This window comes from Mytilus trossulus, chromosome 5 (genome assembly GCF_036588685.1).
Source record: "Mytilus trossulus isolate FHL-02 chromosome 5, PNRI_Mtr1.1.1.hap1, whole genome shotgun sequence".
NCBI classification, from domain to species: domain Eukaryota; kingdom Metazoa; phylum Mollusca; class Bivalvia; order Mytilida; family Mytilidae; genus Mytilus; species Mytilus trossulus.
In genome coordinates, this window is record NC_086377.1 from 2,562,665 (window position 1) to 2,587,023 (window position 24,359).

Here is a 24,359-nt window from a genome sequence, read left to right on the forward strand (position 1 = left end):
GGATGGTAAACCAGATAAGGTTAAAAGAAATACCATGATAAAGTCAAACGAAGAAGGGGGGTTACAAATGATCGACATACAAAGTAATTTATGTCTCTAAAAGCATCTTGGGTAAGTAAACTCATAAGAAATGATATGTCAAACTGGAAGTTGATTCCCTTAAAATATCTCAGCGTGGTTGGTATTAATTGGTTGATTTTTAAGATGAATTTTGAAAGTTTTAAGAAGAAAATTCTAGAATATATCAAACATATCCCTGAATTTTATAGAAAAGTATTTAAATGTTGGGTAATATCAGGCGGTGGACAAACAAATAAACCTACCAACTTCACAGAAGTAAGCAAACAGGTAATTTGGGGGAACCAACAGATTAATTTTGAAAATAAAACTAGTATTTTTAAAAATTAGATTAAGAGTTACTTGATATTTGTCAATGATATTATAGACGACACTGGTAATATATCTCAACATTTTATTCTGGAAAAAATTAGAATGCAAGCATAATTGGATTGCAGAAATAAATATCTTTAAAAAAAGCCATTCCAAAAGACTGGCTTCAGATGCTACAGTCTGACAGTTCTATAAAAAGTATTGTAAATATTCCTAGACAGAAAATAATCTGGAAAGTTAATTACATTGAAGCTTCAAGCTTTTCAACAAATATATTATATAAGTCAATTTGTAAAGATAAATCTGAACCATCAATTGGTGTTAGCAAATGGATGCGTATTTTACAAATTAATTAGAACCTTAGTTTTTACCAACTACATGTTTTCATGCTTCATTATTTAGAAGAAAATAAGTTAAAAATATATAGATGGAAACTTTTACAATTCATATTACCAACAAAACAATTATTGTCTAAATGGAAACAGAAGAATGACAGTCTATGTAATGTATGTAACGAAGAAGAAGATTATAACCACTTTTTTATTTCTTGTCGATTTTAGAAATTTTTGGAAAAGTATTTATGAGTTAATGATAAAATCAAATTTAAATTTTCGAGTATCATTAACGCAATAAGTCTTTGGATATAAAATTTTTTACAAAAATTATTTTGGTCTGAATTATTTCCTAACAATCTTAGGTTTTTCCGTATACAAATCATATTATGTATCTAATCAGAAGTGAAAAAAGGTAACAAGCATATTTGATAAATAAATATATAATGTTGTTTAACAAAAAACCCGATACACATAATAAATAACCAAGTTTGTTTTCTTACAAAACAAATTTATCAAAAATTAATGTGTTCTTGATGTTAACATGTTGTTTTAACTCCTTGGTTAGATAATAGTAATTATTTAGAACTAAAGTAAATCATCTTTGAATTATAACAAATACATGTAACCATTTTGTATAATAGTATCCTAGTTTACTCATTGTAGCGAAAGGAATTTATTGATTTCATACATTTTCTTTTACAATATAGATCTGTCATATGAGGCATATTGAATTTAGTTTTGTGATATTTTAAAAAATCTGACTGCCATTGTTGATAAGAAGTTGATAACAGCAAGTTGTGGTACATTCTTAGTGACACACTAGTATTTAAACCTTCTTTGTTCTATTAAAGTAGGTGATATACTGGCAAATTTCACTAACATTAATCTTATTTGAATTTAAATTCATTTTGATCTCTTTTGAAATTCTCGTAAATCTCATGGTTACATGAATTTCACGTTAAATCCTATAATGATTTTTTCATTTGAAATTCAAATGAATTTTTTTAAGATCGTTATTCAAATAACAATTATATTTTCAAACTTAAAAAACAAAACACGAAAAATACCATTTATTTCTGTGAATTTCGTGTTTCAGGTGATTTCATGTAAAAAAAAAAAAAAAAATATTATTTTTTTATGTAAATCTTAAATCATGGAAAATGAACATGCGTGAATTTCATGTATAAGATTATTTGAGGTGAATCTCACATGAATTTTTCACGTAAATTTCATGTGAGATTCAGGTTAAATTAACGTAAATAAATGTTGCCTGTTTACAAATGTGCATGTATATTAGTGGTCGTTCATGTCAATGGCGGTATAAGCCATACCGTATCCAATTTTCAACGAGTTGGTTATTACTATCAACGCGCTGGTTTTCATTTTAACCGTGATGCTTTTTTTACTTCTAATACATTGGTTTTTACTTTGAACGTGTTGGTTATCACTTTCATCACGTTGGTTGAAAGAACTAACACGTCGATTCGTTATGCATATTGCATGAAAAACCGGAAGTTTTTGCGTTCAATATCGTAAGTTTTGCACTTTTATCATTGTTTATCAAACTATCAAAATATTTCTTACAACGTATTATCTAAATATAGGTTCAATAAAGACTGTAGCAGTAACAGGACTAAATGAAAAAAGCCCCCAAAAGATTATTCAAATGAATAACACTGAATCTCAATTTTGAAAAATATTAAAATTCAATAAGGTAATACATAACAGAACCGGAAGCCATAATTTAAATACACATTGAAAGCTTGCAAAAATGTCAACTGACCAATATTTTTTGTTAATATTTTCAAAAACAATAAATAATTATTTTTGCAGATTATACCTGAGGCATGTCCGATCCTTTTCTAAGATATCGTGATAGTTTAAAATATTTACTTAAAAGAAAATAGCTATGTTTGCAGACTATACCTGAGGTATGCCCGAGCCTTGTTTAGGAAGTCATGGTAGTTTTAAATATTTACATAAAAGTGCATGAACTATAATTGCAGACTATATTTTATGTATGCGCGAGCCTTGTGTAGGATAACGTGGTAGTTTGACATATTTACATAAAAGTAATTAACCATGTTTGCAGACTATATTTGTGGTATGCGCGAGTCTAGTGTAGAATACCGTGGTAGTTAAAAAAGATAGTTATATAAAAGATAATAACTATGTTTGCGGACTATACCTGAGGTATGCTCGAGCCTTGTGTAGGATTCCGGAGGTAGTTTGACATATTTGCATAAAAGTAAATAACTATGTTTGCGGACAATACTTGAGGTTTGCGCGAGCCTTGTAACGGATATCGTGGTAGGTTTTAATATTTACATAAAAATAAATAACTTTGTTTGCGGACTATACCTGATGTATGCCCGAGCCTTGTGTAGGATTCCGGAGGTAGTTTTAAATATTAACATAAAAGTAAATGACTATATTTCCAGACTATACCTTATGTATGTCCGAGCCTTGTGTACGATATTGTCGAAGTTTTAAATATTTACATAAAAGTAAATATTTATGTTTGCAGACTATACCTGAGGTAAGCCCTGAGCCTTGTGTAGGATATCGTGGTAGTTTAAAATATTTACATAAAAAAGTAAATAACTATGTTTGCATACTATACCAGGTGTATGCCCGAGCCTTGTGTAGGATATCGTGGTAGTTTTAAATATTTGCATAAAAGTAAATAACTATGTTTGCATACTATACCTGAGGTATGCCCGAGCCTTGTGTAGGATATCGTGGTAGTTTTAAATATTTGCATAAAAGTAAATAACTATGTTTGCATACTATACCTGGTGTATGCCCGAGCCTTGTGTAGGATATCGTGGTAGCTTGAAATATTAACATCAAAATAAATAACTATGTTTGCGGACTATACCAGGTGTATGCCCGTGCCTTTTGTAGGATATCGTGGTAGTTTTAAATATTACCCGCGTGATAATGCATCCCTATAATTGTGCATACCACTGTATGGATCCTCATAAAATAACGCTTAACCTCTGATGAATCCCTCATACATTGACACACCGCTTAGGGTAAAACTTATGATTTTTAAAAGCTCTTATGGTAAAGAAAAATAAATGTATAAACTAAAATTGAAATTAACACATCACCGATGAAAACTCCTCGTTAATTTACACTTCACTCAGAACAATCCTCACACTTATTGGTGGTGTATCCTCGGCAATGCAACATTATTGATGATAAATCCTAATAAGTTAGCACACCACTGGTCATTGTAAACCTCAATATCACCCATGATGTATCATGTTAAACTCACACAAAACCGACGATGCATGCTGATAAATTAATAGATTGTTGATAATCAATCCTTATACATTCAAACTCCTATGACGATGAATTGTAATAACGTTCAACTTCAATTATTATTAAACATCAACAATTCACACAATAACTGAGGTATTCTGATCCATCTATTAAACTTTCGTCAATACATTTATGAACCATCAGGTTGAAGCTCATTGTAATGCACTGACTCTATTGATAAGGCCATATTATATTCACATCACTGATGACCAATTTTCTTCAATGCACATGTACATACTGATAATTCCTCTTTAATGCACGCTTATAATGCATCCTCGTCTGTCACACTTCACAGATAATGAATCAACATGCATTCACTCTTCTTTGATGATATTTTCACACTAAAATGATGACGAATCGTCATCAATTAAAAGACTACTAACGAGGATCCAGATAAATATTTTGATGATGAATCATCAACAGTTCACAGACTACTGAAGAGGGTTCGAATAAATTCACACTTAAATGATAATGAATTGTCACCAGTTAACAGACTTTTGACGAGAATCCTTATCAATTCACAGACTGTTTATTAGGATCCGAATTAAATCTCACTTTTTTTATGATGGTACCTCACCCATCAAAGAAAAATGACAAGAATCTGGCTACATTTCGACTTTTCTGAAGATCTTGGTAAATTCAATAAAACAAAACATTTCAAACAAATTAAAACTGTGTTTCGTCCCTCTTTAGTTAACACACAACCAATTTTAATATAGTGTAAGGATATCAATTAGCCGTTGATTTTTCTAGAAGAGTAGCTGGTCATCTTACTTAGTTTTGACCATTGATTTCAGTGATTTGTATTGTATTGATATATTTTACACAACATTGTCCAGTTGAAGATACAGTATGTGATGGGTTTTTATATGTTAATATCATCAATTGGAAAGAATACTAGTTTCAAATACTGTACGTGAAAGATAACTGCATTTCTTCCGTTTCTTGCTGTGGTTAAGAAGCTTCATTGGTCCGATCCATCTTCTTTTTATTTTGAATCACCATAAACTAATGTTGTTAGTCAGATAGCCTTAATAAACAATACATATGTGTTGGATTATAAACATGTGGGTGTTATTGTACAGGTCTTTGTACAGGTAATGTTGTTAGTCAGATATCTTTAATAAACAATAAATATGTGTTGGATTATTAACATGTGGGTGTTATTGTACAGGTCTTTGTAAGGTAATGTTGTTAGTCAGATAGCCTTAATAAACAATAAATATGTGTTGGATTATAAACATGTGGGTCGTATTGTACAGGTCTTTGAACAGGTAATGTTGTTAGTCAGATAGGTTTTATAAACAATAAATATTTGTTGGATTATAAACATGTGGGTCGTGTTGTACAGATCATTTTGCACTGAATCATTCTTTGTTTTGTTTTGTTTTCTTACAACGAAATTTGTTTTTGAACATTTTATTGTCTTTTTTTTTAAGAAGTTGACCCGTTGTTTTAAAGTTTTAGGTAAGATAGTATTACAAACATACCAAAAACGGATAGTCCCTAATCAAACGGCAAAATAAAAACATGATTAGATAAAAAATAATAACAAAAATAGTCGATTCAATAACATAAAGAGATGCTTTTATTTACTTGTCTAATTGATAAAACTGTAAAATTTTAACAAGTTATACATTCTAAAATGTATTTAAAAAAAACTGTCGTATATTCTTTTGTGGTTTTCTATATTGTGATGTTATGCTATTGTTCAGAAAAAAGGAGAAGGTTCGGTACCAAAAAAACGTTTAATCCCGCTACAGATCTGTGCACCTGTCCTTAGTCAGAAATCTAATATACAGTAGTTGTCGTTTGTTTATGTTATTTATACGTGTTTCTCGTTTCTCCTTTTTTATATAGATTAGACCGTTGGTTTTGCCGTTTTGAAGGGTTTTACACTAGTTATTTTGGGACCCTGTATAGCTTTATGTTCAGTGTGAGTCAAGGCTCCGTGTTGAAGGCCGTGCATTGACCTATAATGGTTTACTTTTATAAATTGTTATTTGGATGGAGAGTTGTCTCAATGGCACTCACACCATATCTTCCTATACATCTTTATTCTATCTATACATTTCTGGAGCAAAAATGTATTTACTAGAATAGTGCTGATGATGGGTATATGTTGTTTATATAGAATATACAGACATGCTACGAATAAATACATATTGTACATTCTTGTTTCGTTAACATCTGTTTGAATATGCTGATAAGAACACGTTTCGTTGACTAAGTTAAAATTACAATATACTTATTCATATTTACAAAGGATTATGAACAGGCTACAAGTGTCTACATCAATCTGTTTCCTAAATTATTATTGTTAAAACAGATTTAATGCAACAATATTTTTCGACCAACAGCTTTTTGTTTTATTGTTATATTGTATTTGTATTTGAGTTTATCTCATCATAAAAAACATCAGTCATTCATCAGTATTTTGAAATTTATTGAATTAATTTAATTCTGATATCTCAAAATAAAGTAAGTTAAATAAGTATTCCTTCTGTTTTTATGTTGGCAACGGATTTGTATGTTATATATGTTGTTCATATTTATGCAATCCCGTCTACGACTGAAGTTATAATGTCTAATATATGTGTTTATATTACAGCTTGGATTTACACCATTGATTATCGCTGTACATGCAAGGAACTTACAGATAGTCCAATACCTCATCACTGTGGGCTGTCAAAGGGATGCAAGGGACAATGTAATTATGATTTTATTTGGATCCTACCCCTCTTAGTTGGTTATAAATGCTAAATCATATTGCAAATTAGACAACTGTAATATATTCCTAATATAGTTTACACATTCCTAATATAGTTAACACAATCTTGTTCCCTTTCCTAGAATGTGACAATCCAAATTATACTTGTAACAGAGTTTGTACTAACATAATCAACCAGACCGTTGCCACATATGTCATTTTATATGCTTTGTCAAATTTTATCCGATAAAACCTGATTAATCACCAAGTTTGTTTCTTACAATAATAATATTATCAAAAATTGATATGTTTTGCATGAGAATATGTTGTGGTTACTCCTTATTCAGATAATATTAATTCACGTAATTCTTTAGAAATAATTTAAATCATTTTGAATTAAAGCAAATAAATTTAATCATTTTGTAAAATGTTGTAGCGAAAGGAATTTATTGATTGAGTTAGTTCATACAATTTGTTTTCAATCAATGATTCTCAGTCATATGAGGCATATTTAAAAATTAAATAACAAGGCAATAAAAAGTTTAAATCGGTCAGGTCAATGTCAATATTGGTCAGGTCATTGTCAACGTTGATAAGGTCCCTTTTTCAGAAACTTTGAATACTTTATTCGTTTTTTTATTATTATTATTTATGTATTTAATCATGAAATCTTATTATCTTTCAAATTTGAGATAAATCCTTATATAACAAAAAAGTCAGAAGCATTTTCATGTGGTCCGTTCATCGCCGATGTTGGTAAGGTCATTGTCAGATGACGTTTTCGAATTGTTTTTAAAAAAACATTTTTTTGCTGCATTCTGTTATCTGTGTATTATTGTCGGAATTTTATCATATATCAAATTTGAGATAAATCCTTTGAGATATAAAAAAAAGTATGAGCATTTTTCATTCTTTTCTTTCTTTGTCCTGTCGTCGGTCCAGTCATTAGTGTAACCCATATTTAAACAATTCTTTGTAAGAAAGTTTTTGAACGGCTGACAAAAAATGCAAAATCTACGGTATGGAATGAAAAACTAACGGTATAGAAATAAGAGCCAACGGGTTGGTTTTTCATACTGAAGAATTATGAATCAACGCGTTAGTTTTTAGAACCAACGCATTGAAAGTGGAAACCAACGAATTTAAAGTGAAAAACAATGTGTTGAAAATATAAAATTACGCGTTGAAAGTAAAAACCAACCCGTTGAAAATTCCATACGGTAAGTTTATACTATAAATGACATGATTTGATTTGATTGGATTGTTGGTGTTTTAACGCCCTTTTTTGAGCACCGCTTTTGGGATATTTCACGTCGGAAAGTTTTTATTGGTTGACAAATGCGGAGTGCCCGGAGACAATCACCGACCTTTGATAGGAAAACTAACAATACTTGTCCATTAAGGTTGTAGTTAGGTGCATCCGCACGCCAATGATACGAAAGGCCATTCAAGGTCTTGGTGCCTTCCGATGAACTTTTTTTTGTCAAATTTTACCCGATAATTTTTTAATCATTTTCTGGGTTAACTTTGAATAAAAGTAATAACAGAGGGTATATGGATAGGAAAACTGAAAAATAGTGAAGATAAGGTAGCTGAGATTAATTGGACAAACACACCAGTCAAAACATTGGAAATATACTTTGGTCATAACAGAGAAGAATGTGATAAATTAAACTGGAAGAATAAAATTGAGAAAATGAATAAACTATTTCATTTATGGGGGACACGTAATTTTACTTTAATCGGGAACATTCTTATTATAAAAACTTTAGTTTTGCCACTTTTTATATTTTTATGGCAAGTGCCTGTACAGTTCCGGAGAAAATCAGAAATGAAATAGAAAGTAAATGTTATAAATACATCTGGGATGGTAAACCATATAAGGTTAAAAGAAATACCTTGATAAAGTCAAACGAAGAAGGGGGGTTACAAATGATCGACATACAAAGTAATGTATGTCTCTAAAAGCATCTTGGGTAAGTAAACTCATAAGAAATGATATGTTAAACTGGAAGTTGATTCCATTAAAATATCTCAGCGTGGTTGGTATTAATTGGTTGATTTTTAAGATGAATTTTGAAAGTTTTAAGAAGAAAATTCTAGAATATATCAAACATATCCCTGAATTTTATAGAAAAGTATTTAAATGTTGGGTAACATCAGGCGGTGGACAAACAAATAAACCTACCAACTTCACAGAAGTTAGCAAACAGGTAATTTTGGGGAACCAACAGATTAATTTTGAAAATAAAACTAGTATTTTTAAAAATTAGATATATTTGTCAATGATATTATAGACGACACTGGTAATATATCTCAACATTTTATTCTGGAAAAAATTAGAATGCAAGCATAATTGGATTGCAGAAATAAATATCTTTAAAAAAAGCCATTCCAAAAGACTGGCTTCAGATGCTACAGTCTGAAAGTTCTATAAAAAGTATTGTAAATATTCCGAGACAGAAAATAATCTGGAAAGTTAATTACATTGAAGCTTCAAGCTTTTCAACAAATATATTATATAAGTCAATTTGTAAAGATAAATCTGAACCATCAATTGGTGTTAGCAAATGGATGCGTATTTTACAAATTAATCAGAACCTTAGTTTTTACCAACTACATGTTTTCATGTTTCATTATTTAGAAGAAAATAATTTAAAAAATATATAAATGGAAACTTTTACAATTCATATTACCAACAAAACAATTATTGTCTAAATGGAAACAGAAGAATGACAGTTTATTTAATGTATGTAACGAAGAAGAAGATTATAACCACTTTTTTATTTTAGAAATTTTTGGAAAAGTATTTATGAGTTAATGATAAAATTAAGAAATAATTCATGGAAGCCATAGATTATTGGAAATTTACACATGGCCTGGGCCGTGATATTCGAATTTTATCCTGAGCGTTAGCGAGGGATAAAATCAACGAATATCACGGCCCAGGCCATGTGTAAATTTCCAATAATCTATGGCTTCCATGAATTATTTCGATTCTAATAGGACAAATACGATCATTAAAAAAACTGAAGCGAGGGTGGGTAAATCTGTGTGTATGGCTGTTCTTTTTTACTCCCTGTTAGATAAAGCTCATCATTTTAATAGATCCGTAGCTTGCACGGATTATTTCGTGAACAACCGCTGAAAAAAAATATGTTTCATTCTCAAAACCAACAATTGTCATGTTGATTTATATGTTTTTCCCGTGAGCTACCGTCAAATCCAAAGTTGACATTTCGTAACCAATGAGCCGCCATGTTGACTTGCTGAAATCAGTACATATGCGAATAATGCAATAGAATAGAAAATCAAACATAACCTACCTTGATAATCAATTTTAATACAATAGTAAACGACATGTCAATAGTTAACGTAACAGAAGACGTTCAACTCTAGAGTTTTCATTTGTATGACGTCATGTTTTGAAATGACTTAAATGCGCCAAAAACATTAATAGACTTTCGCGGAATTTTATTTTATTTTTATTTTGTTGGTTTTTCCGAGCTCTTATGCATGACTTCTTTTTATTATGCATCCAAATAAGAATAAAAGTGATTTTGTCTTTTCTGAATTGCAATTTTTAAAACAATTAAATCGACAAAGGGTTTGTAAATAGGTTTCAATACATGTGGATTTACGTGGGAAGTATATTGTAACAGCCATTATTATGTACACCACGGAGTCTGTGCTAAGTATAGATATATCGAGAATTTTATCACAGTGTTGTTTACAAAGCGAAAGAAGCACGTCATATTAGAATCAAATTTAAATTTTAGAGTATCATTAAAGCAATAAGTCTTTGGATATAAATTTTTTGACAAATATTATTTGGGTCTGAATTATTTCCTAACAATCTTAGGTTTTTCCGTATACAAATCATATTATGTATCTAATCAGAAGTGAAAAAAGGTAACAAGCATATTTGATGAATAAATATATAATGTTGTTTAAAAAAAAACCGATACACATAATAAATAACCAAGTTTGTTTTCTTACAAAACAAATTTATCAAAAATTAATGTGTTCTTGATGTTAACATGTTGTTTTAACTCCTTGGTTATATAATAGTAATTATTTAGAACTAAAGTAAATCATCTTTGAATTATAACAAATACATGTAACCATTTTGTATAATAATATCCTAGTTTACTCGTTGTAGCGAAAGGAATTTATTGATTTCATACATCTTCTTTTACAATATAGATCTGTCATATGAGGCATATTGAATTTAGTTTTGTGATATTTTAAAACCTCTGACTGCCATTGTTGATAAGAAGTTGATAACAGCAAGTTGTGGTACATCCTTAGTAACACACTAGTATTTAAACCTTTGTTGTTCTATTAAAGTAGGTGCTATACTCGGCAAATTTCACTAACATTAATTTTATTTGAATTTAAATTCATTTGGATCTCTTGTGAAATTCTCGTAAATCTCATCTCAAGTTTATACGTGAAATCAGTTATGCGCGTTTCAGATGAATTTCATGTAAAACTCACGTCAATTTCACGTGAAAATCCTATAATGAATTTTTATTTGAAATTCAAATGAATTTTTAGAATATCGTTATTGAAATAACATTTGTATTTTATATTTTCAAACTTAAAAAAAAATCATGAAAAATACCAATTTTTATTTCTGTGAAATTCGTGTTTTCACGTGATTTCATGTGAATCTCAAATCATGAGAAATTTACATGAACATTTTAACGTGAATTTCATGTATAAAATTGTTAATGTAAATGTAAATGTCATTTGAGATTCAGGTGAAATTAACGTCCATAAATTTTGCCTGTGTACAAATGTGCAAGTATATCTGTAGTGTTAATCTTATCTCTGTATCAAATATTGAAATCTTATTATCATTCAAATTTGAGATAAATCCTTTTAGAAACAAAAAAGTAAGAAGCCTTTTTATTTGGTTCGATCATTGCCGATATTGGTAAGGTCATGGTCAGATGACTTTTTCGTATTATTTAAAAAAAAAAACTTGTTTTGTTTTCTTACATCTGTGTATTTTTGCGGAATTTTATCATATTTCAAATTTCAGATAAATCCCTTGAGATCTTAAAAAGGATAAGAATATAAGTAAGAGCATTTCGGTTCTGTATTTGTCCTGTCATCGGTCCGGTCATTTGTGTACTCATATTTAAACAATATTTTGTATGAACGTTTTTGAACGGCTGACAATAGTACAAAGTCTACGATATGGAATGATAAACTAACCATGCTAACGGAATAGACGGGTTGGTGTTCGTACTGATGAATTATGAATCAACGCATTAATTTTCAGAACCAACGCGTTAAAAGGGAAAACCAACGAGTTGAAAGTGAATACCAACGCGTTGAAAATATAAAACTACGCAATGAAAGTAAAAACCAACACGTTGAAAATTTCATACGGTATGTTTATACTGCAAATGACACGATTTTATTTGGTGTTTTAACGCCACTTATAAGCACCGCCTTATGGATATTTCGTGTCGACAATTTTTTATTGTTTGAAGAATCCAGAGTGCCCGGAGACAGTCAACGACCTTCGATAGGACAACTGACAATATCGTATAAAATTGGAGTCAAGTGAACCACACGCTAATGACATGAACTGCTACTTGAACACGTATTACCTAGTATACATACATTATCCTTTTGTAAAGATCTGATATAATTCATTGATAAGTTTTTATTGGAACACGTTATTGGTTGCATTTTGGAGATACAATTGTATAAACAGATCCACTGTCAAACAATTTAAAAAAAATCTTGTCATATTATATTTGTATTAGGATTTGTCTCCTCGACAGGAATCAACATACAATAATATTATACACATTATTCTAAACAATTGTCTATATTATTTTGTTCCAAATGACGTGTGTACTATTATATACATTGTTTATATTTATAACATAAAATTGTTCAGTATATGACTACAGTTTTGATGAAATATATGTTTGTCTTTCAGGATGATTTTACACCATTATTGCTTGCTGTTCAGGAAGGATACCCGGATATTGTTAGATTTCTTATTAAAGCAAACTGTGATAGAGAAGCCAGAACAAAGGTAACGACATATATCATTTTATCCTAGTCTTCTTTATTTTGAATCAACACAAATTGTTGTTGTTATTTATGCAGGTTTAGTGGACAACACATACTTCTTACATGTAGTATAACTAAAGTTTCAATTTACGTATTTCATCAAATTTTAACAGATATCAACATAATAAAAGACCAAGTTTGTTTTTGACAAAAAAAAATATATAGATATAGGAAGATGTGGTGTGAGTGCAAATGAGACAACTCTCCATCCAAATAACAATTTAAAAAGTAAACCATTATAGGTTAAAGTACGGCCTTCAACACGGAGCCTTGGCTCACACCGAACAACAAGCTATAAAGGGTCCCAAAATTACTAGTGTAAAACCATTCAAACGGGAAAACCAACGGTCTAATCTATATAAACAAAACGAGAAACGAGAAACACGTATATATTACATAAACAAACGACAACTACTGTACATCAGATTCCTGACTTAGGGCAGGTGCAAATTTACTATTTTAATAGTTTAATCAAATCTGAATTCGCTTATTAACACGACATGGCTGAAAACATATGTTTGTTCAATTCGTAGCCAGATAGAAGTAATCAAATGTCAATCATCCTTTAATCATTACAAATACGTACACACAATCTTTAACGTAAGATCTTATTTTACTCGTTTTATTGAAAATAATTTCTTGATTCTAATAGTTCATTCATTCTCTACCAATAGATACGAATCAAATGAGGCATGTTGAATTTTGTTTTCTGATATTTTTTCTGATTTTTCGTAATTATCTGAATACATTGATTGATAAGAAGTTGTGCTTGCACTTAAAATTTAATACAATTATTTAAACGGAAAAAAAAATGTTTTTCAAATCAACCAATATTTGTTATATTGAATTAAATGTTACTTTGTTCACTGATAATCTGTTTCCTTTAAATCTGAATCTAATTTTTTTAAGAAGTAGTTAACGGGAACACGTTCTTGTTAAATCTTTTGTAATTCTAAACAAAATAGATCTACTGTACACATTTTATCTAAATAAAATAAACACTTAATCAAAGTGTACTTACATTTAATGGATTTGTTTTTGCAAATCTTATTTTTACTTCTATTAGCAAATTTTATCAAATATTAAACAGTATAAAGAACAAAAATGTGTTGTATGCATTTGTCTACTATAGTTTCATTGTACTTGTCTTATCAAACAAGACATAATACACATAACAAACATACTAAAGAGATCAGGTGTGTTTTCTAAAAAAGAGATAACTTCATTAAAATCTGTTGAACTTGTCTGAATAACGAGTTCAGAACAACATGTTGTGTTATCTTCTAAATCAGACAAAATAAAATATACAGATCTAAAGTAAAACATCGAAGTCATTTATTATTCTTACAAAAAATGTTTCAAAAAACAACTAATGCAAGTGATGACAGTTCACAATACGGGTCTTAATCTTAGCACACTCGTTGTATTTTGTTTTTCTGGTTGATATATCAGCGTCTGATCAAACGTGTTTATAAGAAAACCATGAAATAAGGTTGTGTATCTATTTTAAGTTATATACTATTTATAATTTGACAACAATTTCTTTTATATTGCATATTTATTTGAATTTGATTGATTAGTTTGGAGATTTTTTTGTCGGTATTACCAATACATAAAACACAAACTGATTGAAGTTCTGACATCTTACATTAGTACAGCCTGATTATGTGTTGTTACAAGTGTGACTGGTCATTGTATTCACTTTTGATCATTGATATATATATATATATATATATATATATATATATATATGTTGACGGTAATAAATAGACACAATACAAACTGATTGAAGTTCTTACCAGTGTGACTGTTCAGTTTATTTACTTTTGATCATTGATACCTATATATGTTGATGGTAATAAATAAACACAATACCAGCTGATTGAAGTTCTGACATCACACATCAGTACAGCCTGATTATGTGTTGTTACCAGTGTGACTAGTCATTGTATTCACTTTTGATGATTGATTCCTTTGATATATATTATGTTTATATTAATTACATAACATTGTCTAGTTTATGCGGTATACTACTGTTGCCTTTATTTATGACAATAGTGTTGATGTATGTTATATTCCGATGTTACAGTTAGGATCTACACCGTTATTAATTGCTGTACAGGAAGGACACCTGGATATTTTCAAAATATCTTATCACTGATGGCTGTAACAAAGAAGCGCGCACCAAGATATTTAATATAGCGTCCTCTGTCTGATTTTTGTCCCTATACCAAATCGCTGTACATTTTTATTGTTAAAGTTTTAAGTTAAAACGACAACGCATACCTATACGTATATCTTCAGTCTCGTTTCGCTTGTCTCATAAAACTATATCAGATAATAGACTTGTAACAGTTGCCTATCCACATTTTGTAACTTGTCGGAATTATGATTTGTTCAGAGTTTGTTGTGATAAATCCTTTTTCAGATAATAATAATTTTACAGATCAAAATCAATTCATTGATACTAGTATTTCATACATTTTTAAAAGAAATGTTTCAAATGGCAGTGCTAAAGGATGATCTTAATATAACACGAGACTAAAATGACACAGAAATTAACAATTATGGGTCACCGTTCGACCTTCAACAAGGAGGAAAGCACATACTGCAAAGTCAGCTATAAAAGGCAGCGAAATGACAATGTAAAACAACTTAAACGTGAAAACAAACGGCCGTATGTATGTACACAAAATGAACGATAAACAAATATGTAATACAAATTACAGTTCACAACATGGGTATGCCTAGAATGATTAATGTTTTGTTCCTAAAGTATTCGTTTGATACCCGGATTCTTTTTTTGTTAATTCGATTTATGACCTTTGAACAGCACGATACTAATTTTCTCCTATTAAATACCAGAATCAATAAGGCAAAGATCTTTTATTTCACTCGTTTGCTCGCAATTAATCCATTGGTATTGTACCCATATCATCCAAATAAGAGTTCTGATTTAAATCCAAACATTTCATAGCTGATATCTTCATCAGTATATATTGTTAATTGTTTTTCATTGATTTGTGAATAAACATCAAATTGTACTTGTTATAAGAAAACATGTTACATCAATTTGTGTTCATATTCTAAATATTATATAAATGTATAATGAGAACGGTTGGTCACACATTATTTAAAAAAATAGAACTATGTTTTATATTTGGATTGATCTCAAATATTTCATGTATTTCATGCATCAGTATGAAACAAACTTCTGATATCTCACAAAAAAACATGGTATCGGAGGTTCTTAAATATAACATCAAAACAGACTGTTTACTAAACATGCTTGTAAAACTTTATTAAAACAGTGGAATATCTGCAATACTTCAAATTGTAATTTTTGCAATACCACTGAAGATTATAATGACATGTTTCTGAAATGTCATTTTCTTGATGACTTCTTTAGTCAAATAAAAAATCCTATTTGTAAACTGAATATTGATAATAATATTCTAACATTGAAAAATCTAGTATTTGGTTATGAAATTAATGATGCACAATATTATGCAATAAATTATCTGATTACATTAATAATGTTTTGTATATATATAACTTACTACATGTCTGAACAGAAAACAGAAGCTATAAATGTGTATGCTGTATTTAAAGCAGAATTTATGTATAGTTACAAATTACAGGCAAAATGTAAGACTGCGCATTGTAATTGTTTCCTAGAAAAAACTTTCAAATTGTTGAAATAATTTTTTGTTTGTTTGAGTAATATATGATCTAGCAAAAATAAGTGAAGGAACTTAATTAAAGATATAAATTTTTAAAATTACACATCAGGAACTGATGAAGTAATATAAATTTTACTGTTCACCGCCACATGTTAAGATTAATAACGAGGATATTTATATCAATTTACCGTTACAAAAAGAAGATTCTTTACACTACTGATAAATTTTGATTTAGACATACCTGTTATAATGCTACATCACATCTGTTTGTTCTATTTTTAAAGGCACATAAACCGGTGTGACAATTTTGTTTCAAACCAGAAAGTTATTCGATAGAAAAACAATGCAAACGTTAACGGAGAAATATGGAAAGTTTCCGAAAACTATTCTCAAAAATCATTTATATTGCTAGATGATATCCAAATAGTATTTTTTCCTATTTATATGTATAGGTAAACAAATAAGTCTCGCTGATATTTACTTGTTTATTATCTCATTGCTGATATTTTTTATAACTTAGCTGTTAGATTATAATACTAATGTTGATTTGATATATTGATGCTTACCAGAAAACAACCCTGGATTTCTGGTATTAACAAACAGGGACTCTTCACTGGTATGCTGGACTAGTGAGGTATATTGTTAACAGCAGAAAGTGCAATTTTTTGTTGAATAAAATTTAAAAAAAAACTAAACATGCTAAAGTAGAAAATAAATACAATTATGAATGGTCATTGTATTCAAGTTTGATCATTGATTGATATTATTTATTTATATTTATAACACAACATTGTCTAGTTTGTGACACACGTTTTGATGTCGGTTATATTTTGATGTTACAGAAGAGATCTTCACCGTTATTGTTTGCTGCACAAGAAGAACTCATTGAGATTGTCAAATATCTTATTGTAATTTAATGTAAAATGGAAAACATATACTAAATAGTAAAATAAAGTTTTAGTTTACTAATCACATCAACTTTATTAGAGAATAAACATAACAAAGATGACATTTTTTTTATCATAAAACTAATATACAATTTTTTTATCTGACGAAAATCATTTTATTTGTCCAATTTATAAGAAATCTACTTTTTCTAATTGCAACCCGCAAGTCAACTATTTATGGACACGTTTTATGTTATTTGTCAACAATAAATTAAAGTGAACTTGTCTGAATTATAATAATATTTAAAGCATGTATTACATATTATAATTATCAGTGCTGATGGAAGTTTTGAAAGTTCACACTATTTGTCCGAATCAAATGATAAATTGTTTTCACTTATTTATCTTGGATAATCATTTGATTTGTCTGATCAAAATGTGCCAGATAATAAACAAAGAACGAAATTTGTATTAGAGGTCGATGAGATCAAGATGCGTTTTCTAAATTTTATCTTATTGTTTAAAAAGATTTGATGATAAATAAAAACATTTTGAAATCACCAAAACCGTCGTATTTGTATTGAGATATTTCCTCAATTTTAATAATTAATTTATTATTGTAATACATACAGTTTATTCATTATATTCAGTGCTGATATTTCACTATAGAAACAGTTTGTTTATCTGTTGCTTATTTAAGATTATCCAGTACCTGATCAAAGTGGCTTAAGGCCAGAACTGAATCAGATACTTCAATGTTTGTGGGGTTTTTTTTTGCTACTGACAATATTTGTTTTCTTTTGTAAATATCTGATCGAATTTGAAAGTAACATAATTAAAAATGGATAAACATTCAATTCATACATGTTGTTTTTTGTTTTCAGTTGGCCAGTTTTTGACAAACTGTTTATTAGTTGCCAGTCTGATGAAATAATAGTGTTAATTTGTATATGATTTGAAATTAATAATAAAAAAAGGGAAATTAGTAGTATGTTAATTCATTGACCACTCAATATTGTGTTATAAATTTTACTTCATCTTTAACACAACATGTTCTATTTTTAGATTTGTTGATATTTTCTATATGTTGATATTACAGCTTGGACTTACACCATTATTGGTCGCTGCTTACACTGGACACCTGACAATTCTCCAGTACCTCCTCGCAGTTGGCTGTGTTAAAGAAACAAGATCATATGTAATGAAAGATATTATCTTTAGAGTTTAATCCTAATCCTCCTTTTAGTAAGATAAGAATAATACTACAGATTCAATGTAAATCATATTCCAGAAACACAACATTTATATAAAAGGGGCTTCACATGTATAGTGTCGTCGTTCAAAATTCAGTAATTATTATCATTTTATACATTTCAGAACAATAAAATAACATTAACGTCATACTCGTAGCAGTGACATCTTACTACTTGTTTCTTGGAAATTTATAAAGAACAAACATACCATTGAGACTATGCATGTGATTTAGTTATGACTATTGAATTGTGTGATAGAACTATGATATAATATTGCCCAAATATCCGACAATTGTCAATGAAATATTTGTAACACAATGCTATTGTATTTGTTTAATATCACAAGATGAGCAGGAGCTGCTTACCCTCCCGAAGCACCTGGGATCCTGATATACATTTTACACAGCATTGCCTTAAAAAAAGCATTACTGCTGCAAGTTCTGTCTTTTTTTTCAATCCACGATTTTCACATAAGAAAATGCCTGTACCAAGTTAGGCATATAACAGTTGTTATCCCTTCCTTTGACGCGTTAAAGCTTTTGATATTGTCATTCGTTTTTTTACTTTTCTTTTTAGATTTATTATGAGTTCGTTATTTGTGTTATTTGACCTTTGATTTTAACATAGTTTGGTATTTGTATAGAATGGAGAAACAGTATTACATCATGCGGCATGGGGTGGACATTTACAGGTCACCAAATGGCTGATAGAAGACGGAGGAATCAGTCCCTTGGTTGTGACACATCAGGTAACACTATATAATATAGTGTAAACGGTAATAAACAAATGACTTAGTGTCATACTTTCAATATTTCCCTCACTTTCTAATTCAGTTTGTAATCAAATTAAAATTAGATTCTCAACGTTAACAGTCCGTAAGAATTATTCATATATATATAAAATAAGAAGACAGAAATAATAACATCACATCTTATCCTGGTATCTGTGGTGAGTTTATGTACATATATGAGGCACAACCAGCGTCCACATATTTGGAAACACATCTATGTTTATCACCAGGGTTTCCCCTGGGTCACTTATTTTTTTCGCCACCTCTTTCGACAAAACAAGATATTTTTCGCCACTTTAATAATTTTTTCGCCAAGTAACACAACTATATTTTTCTTTAAAATTTACCTTTTTTCTACCCCCTCCCCCTTTTCCCTTAAATAAGGAGATTTTGTACCATTGTGTATATGATTATTCTCTCAAACTTATTTCAGAGTCTACATGTACATTTATTGAATAAAAACTAAACATCAACTTAAAAAGGAAAAATATTCATTGTATTTTAAACAACTTTTCTAAATGAGGGGGCCACTTTACTTTTAATAATAAAGAAGAAATAAGTCCTGGAATATAACAAAATTAATGGCCATGTTTTGATTAGATAATATTTGTATAGTCCGACGTAGAGAAATTTTCTTTAAAATAAAAAACAATTATGTGCCCTTTTGTACTAAGAAGTGGTTTTTACAACAAAACAAAAGCTTTTATCATATGAAATTGATCCCTCATTTCATGTGTAGTAATAACATTGAAGGGCTACTTTCATTCGAGGGGTTGTTCCCAACCTTTTGGATATATTTCTTCATAACAACAGTTTTCTTTTCTTGACCATCGTAAATGAAAAAGTTGAGACGTAAAACTATGCTCGAAACACGCGTGTCACTCAAACGACTTGATCAATTACCTACATGTATATTAAAGTCAAAGGCTAATTAAAGGAGATTTTCTTGCTATCGAACATTTTTCGTCACAACAACAGTTTTTTTTTCTAAACTATCTTTGAAAAGAGAGGAGACGTCAAAAGAGTTCTTCAAACACGTGCGTCACAAAGTGGTAAATAAATTCTGTATGCGACATTTAGCGGAAGCCATTTAACCATACCATTTTGTCAAACAGCCCAATCAACACCTTTATTAATAAGTCCTTTGTTGTCGATAGTTATAAAATGCAATCAGCTGATTATTGATTTTCTGTCCAAATCTTAATGAGGTCAAGGTGAATTCCGAATATAGTCTGATCGGGTAAAGTCTGAGAAACTCGAAAAAAGTAAATAAACAAGATGGAGGAAAATAAATTGTTCTATATATATTTCTTTCGCCAAATTCTTTCGCAAATGACAAATTTGTATCGCCACAATTATTATTTTTTTGCAATTTGCGAAAATGGCGACCGCCAGCGGAAACCCTGTTTACCACCAACAAATGCAAGCTTATTCCGATGAAACAGTAACAATCATAATCCCTTATATATATATATATATATATATCTACTAATCAAATACACGATGTATATATATAAGGTTTGCTGAAAAGCCATTCGAGCTTTATTGTCATTACACTATACAGCTGCAATCACTAATCAGACACTTAGAATGCACCAGATTTTACCAATTTAAAATAAAGATAAAGGCATGGCTAAAGATGTTTTTTTACTGATGTACAATATCATCCAACAATCAATACTGCGACCGTAAAGCCAAACATCTACATCGTTTAACTAACAAAATACATTGACTCTTAAAAATAAGTATTACTTGAATAACGTTTGATTCTCATAAACAAGTTAATCTATATATGGTACACCAAATTTTGTTTTAATAATGATAATAAATAAAAGATCTGTGTAACTTTGTGATTAAGAATTAACATGATTTGAGGTAAAATGATATATTCGTGGATAAGGCTTATTGTGGATAGAGGTTTAACCATATTACAATGAATTGGAAATTCGTCGTTTCGAGTAAAATTGTATATTTGATACCATAGCTTATCAACTCTTTTACACATGCTATTTTACACACATTCTTCACTGTTCTCTGTCCAATTCGAGGCTGTCCTATACTCATGAACGTATATCCGTAATTATAAATATTTTATCTGTTTTTGACAGTTCGTAAAATAAAGTTATAATCAATTATATGTGAATGGTACATATTTAAATTGTAAGAATGTGTTTCAGAATGAAACTCCTTATGATCTGGCAGCAATAGAATATAATGATGATGATACACAGAGAAAACAAGAAAAGAAAGAAGTAATGGACTTTCTCAAGGTACAATATCTGGTTTATTGAATCGTAGATTACGATCATCAAAGTTTTAAAATTACATACACCATGTCTGCAGGCTTTTGAATAATTTAAACGAATCAAACATTGAACATATGCAAGTCATATTGGTTTGTTCTGTAATTATGTAGTATTATTGACATTCAAATGAAAATTACAGTTGGGCTTCCAGAAATTAATTTTAAATGATAAATTGAGGGAAACAAACTCTACTGTGCAGATCCAGGATGTGTCAACACTGTTCAATCGATATATCTAGGCAGGCCACGGGAACAGTATTCGATATATAAAAACACACAATCATTGTTTTCAAAATGCAAAACCAATTTAGAACGCAAATTCATAACAAAATTAAAACACGAGTTTAAAATGCTGAATGATTTTATGTTTCTAACATCAATATGACATTAAATATTGAATACTTTGTGCGTTTTTACTTGTTTTGTACAGTTAAAAACTGATAAAGCATTGGACAACAATGTGGTCTGTTTTATTTATGGAAATATCATGTTTAATTTTGTATGAATGTTAAATGTTTTTTATTAATCGAACAAAGGAGTAGGTCCGGTAAGACCCTTTTTTGGCCCCAAAATATGGCAGTTTTACAAAATTGGTAAAATGTAATCTTTTAGTTATTTATTGGATAGTAAAATGGTTCTGCTACATAAATATGGGCTGTTTTTGACAATACAATGCACATATATTGGGTACTAGCACCATAAAGTCATGCTAAATTACTGAAATCTTAAGAATTCCAGGATTTTACTTAAATTTTAGACGGTTTCCGTGTAAAACGAAAGTGGCCGCATTCGTGTTCATCCAAAATATTGAAATGGAAGTTGTATTTGATGATAATACATAACATATATAAAGGTTGAGGATGAACACGGATGCGGCCACTTTCGTTTTTGACAAAAACCATCTGAAAAGTGACATTTTTTCGCATATCTGGTAGATTTTTCATATTTGAGCTTGAATCGGATCGTTTTTAATGACGAAATAAGTTAAAATCTGTCACATAAATTAATGGAAACATATGAAATAGACACTTAAGTGTTTAAAAAGTGGTCAAAATCTTTCGTCAGATGAAACTGAAATTTGAGGCCAAAATCGGTCCTTACCGGACCTACTCCTTTGCTTAGAACATCAATTGTATTCGTGTTTTTAAAATTAAATAATGATTTGATCAAAACCATCGTAGAACAGCAATGTAAACAAAACAATCATTCGCCAATAGTTATATGTAATGTGTTTTAAGAATTGACTTCAACCAATAGAAACTCCTAGAACTTTAGTTGGTCAATATTATGCATTAATTACAGTGAGAGGAATAGCGCTATAAAACCAGGTTTAATCCATTTTCTACATTTGGAAATGTCTGTACCAAGTCAGGAATACGACAGTTCTTGTCCATTCGTTTTTGATGCGTTTTGTTATTTGATTTTGCCATGTATTATGGACTTTCCTAATTGATTTTCCTCTGAGTTCAGTATTTTTGTGATTTTACTTTTTTCCAGGTACGTACGTCTAAAATATTACAGCATTTAATTTACTTACTCGTTTGATATCTTTTACATTTTATGTTGTAGAGTGTCATGTCAACAGAAAAGCAAAACGTCATCTCAAAAACATCTCAGCAAAAAGATCTTTTACCAATCACCACAGGTTTGAATGTTTATATGATAAAATAATATGTGTGATATATACATCTTCAAAACCAAATCCCAAGGATTTTACAACCACTGTTAAAAATCTAATAAATTTGAATGTTATATTGAACGTATATTAGGAATGTTCGTTTATGTGTGATAGTCCATTCGTATTTTGGAATACTTTTATTTTTGTTATTATATGCTACAGGCTATAGTTGGCCAATCTCACATAGCACAGATAACCATCAATTAAAGTTACCTGTATGAGTTTGTTTAATGATACTGACATGATTTTTAATAATAATAAAGTAACAATGTGTTTCTCAATACACGGACAGGGCTCTATAACAACAATACAATCACATTTTTTTTTTAATTTCATTTATTTAATGTCAGTATCGATTAAGTTTTAGATCGTTTATCCCCCTTTTTCTTACAATTTTGTTGAACGACTACAAGGAATATCTACAAAGGGATCAACATATACAAAAAAAGAAAACAGAGGAATCAAATCACATTCGAATCCGAGTTTTTACTCTACATCAATCATTGAATGTGATTTGATTCCTGTGGTTTTTTTTTATTTGTATATTTAAGAAAATAGTTCGATTATTATAGGACAAATACAGTCTTTTAAAGAACTGAAGCGAGGGTGGGTATGCTGTGTGTGTGGCTGTTCTTTTTTACTCCTTGTTATATGAAGCTCAAATATCTTTATAAAAATGTAGCTTGCGTAGGTTATTTCGTGAATAACTGTTTGAAAAAAACTATTTTAAATAATCAAACCCAACATTAGCCAATTTAATTTTTTTTCTCATAAGCTTCTGTGAAAGACAGGGTTAACATTTTGTAACCAAGGACTCGCCATGTTGACTTGCTGAAATGAGTAAATATGCGAACAGTGCAATATAATAGAAAATGAAATAAAACCTAGCCCAAAAA

The 24,359-nt window shown here is 29.7% G+C and overlaps 1 protein-coding gene across 1 annotated transcript; it reads left to right on the forward strand.

Annotated features, from left to right (window-relative positions):
* Positions 1–204: 204 nt before the first annotated feature.
* Positions 205–23,670, forward strand: LOC134719299 (ankyrin-3-like). The gene is made up of 9 exons (XM_063582305.1): positions 205–348; positions 3,253–3,264; positions 6,667–6,765; positions 8,835–8,978; positions 12,731–12,829; positions 18,537–18,635; positions 19,334–19,438; positions 21,658–21,750; positions 23,626–23,670. Exons 1-9 carry the CDS (start codon positions 205–207, stop codon positions 23,668–23,670), a joined length of 840 nt encoding a protein of 279 aa, XP_063438375.1.
* Positions 23,671–24,359: the final 689 nt, after the last annotated feature.

Coding starts and splice junctions, on each gene's coding strand:
- LOC134719299 (XM_063582305.1), top strand. CDS start 205: ATGAATTTTGAAAGTTTTAAGAAGAAAATTCTAGAATATATCAAACAT. Junction 6,766..8,834: donor AAAGGGATGCAAGGGACAAT/GTAATTATGATT, acceptor TTGATTTTTAAG/ATGAATTTTGAAAGTTTTAA. Junction 21,751..23,625: donor AAGTAATGGACTTTCTCAAG/GTACAATATCTG, acceptor TATATGCTACAG/GCTATAGTTGGCCAATCTCA.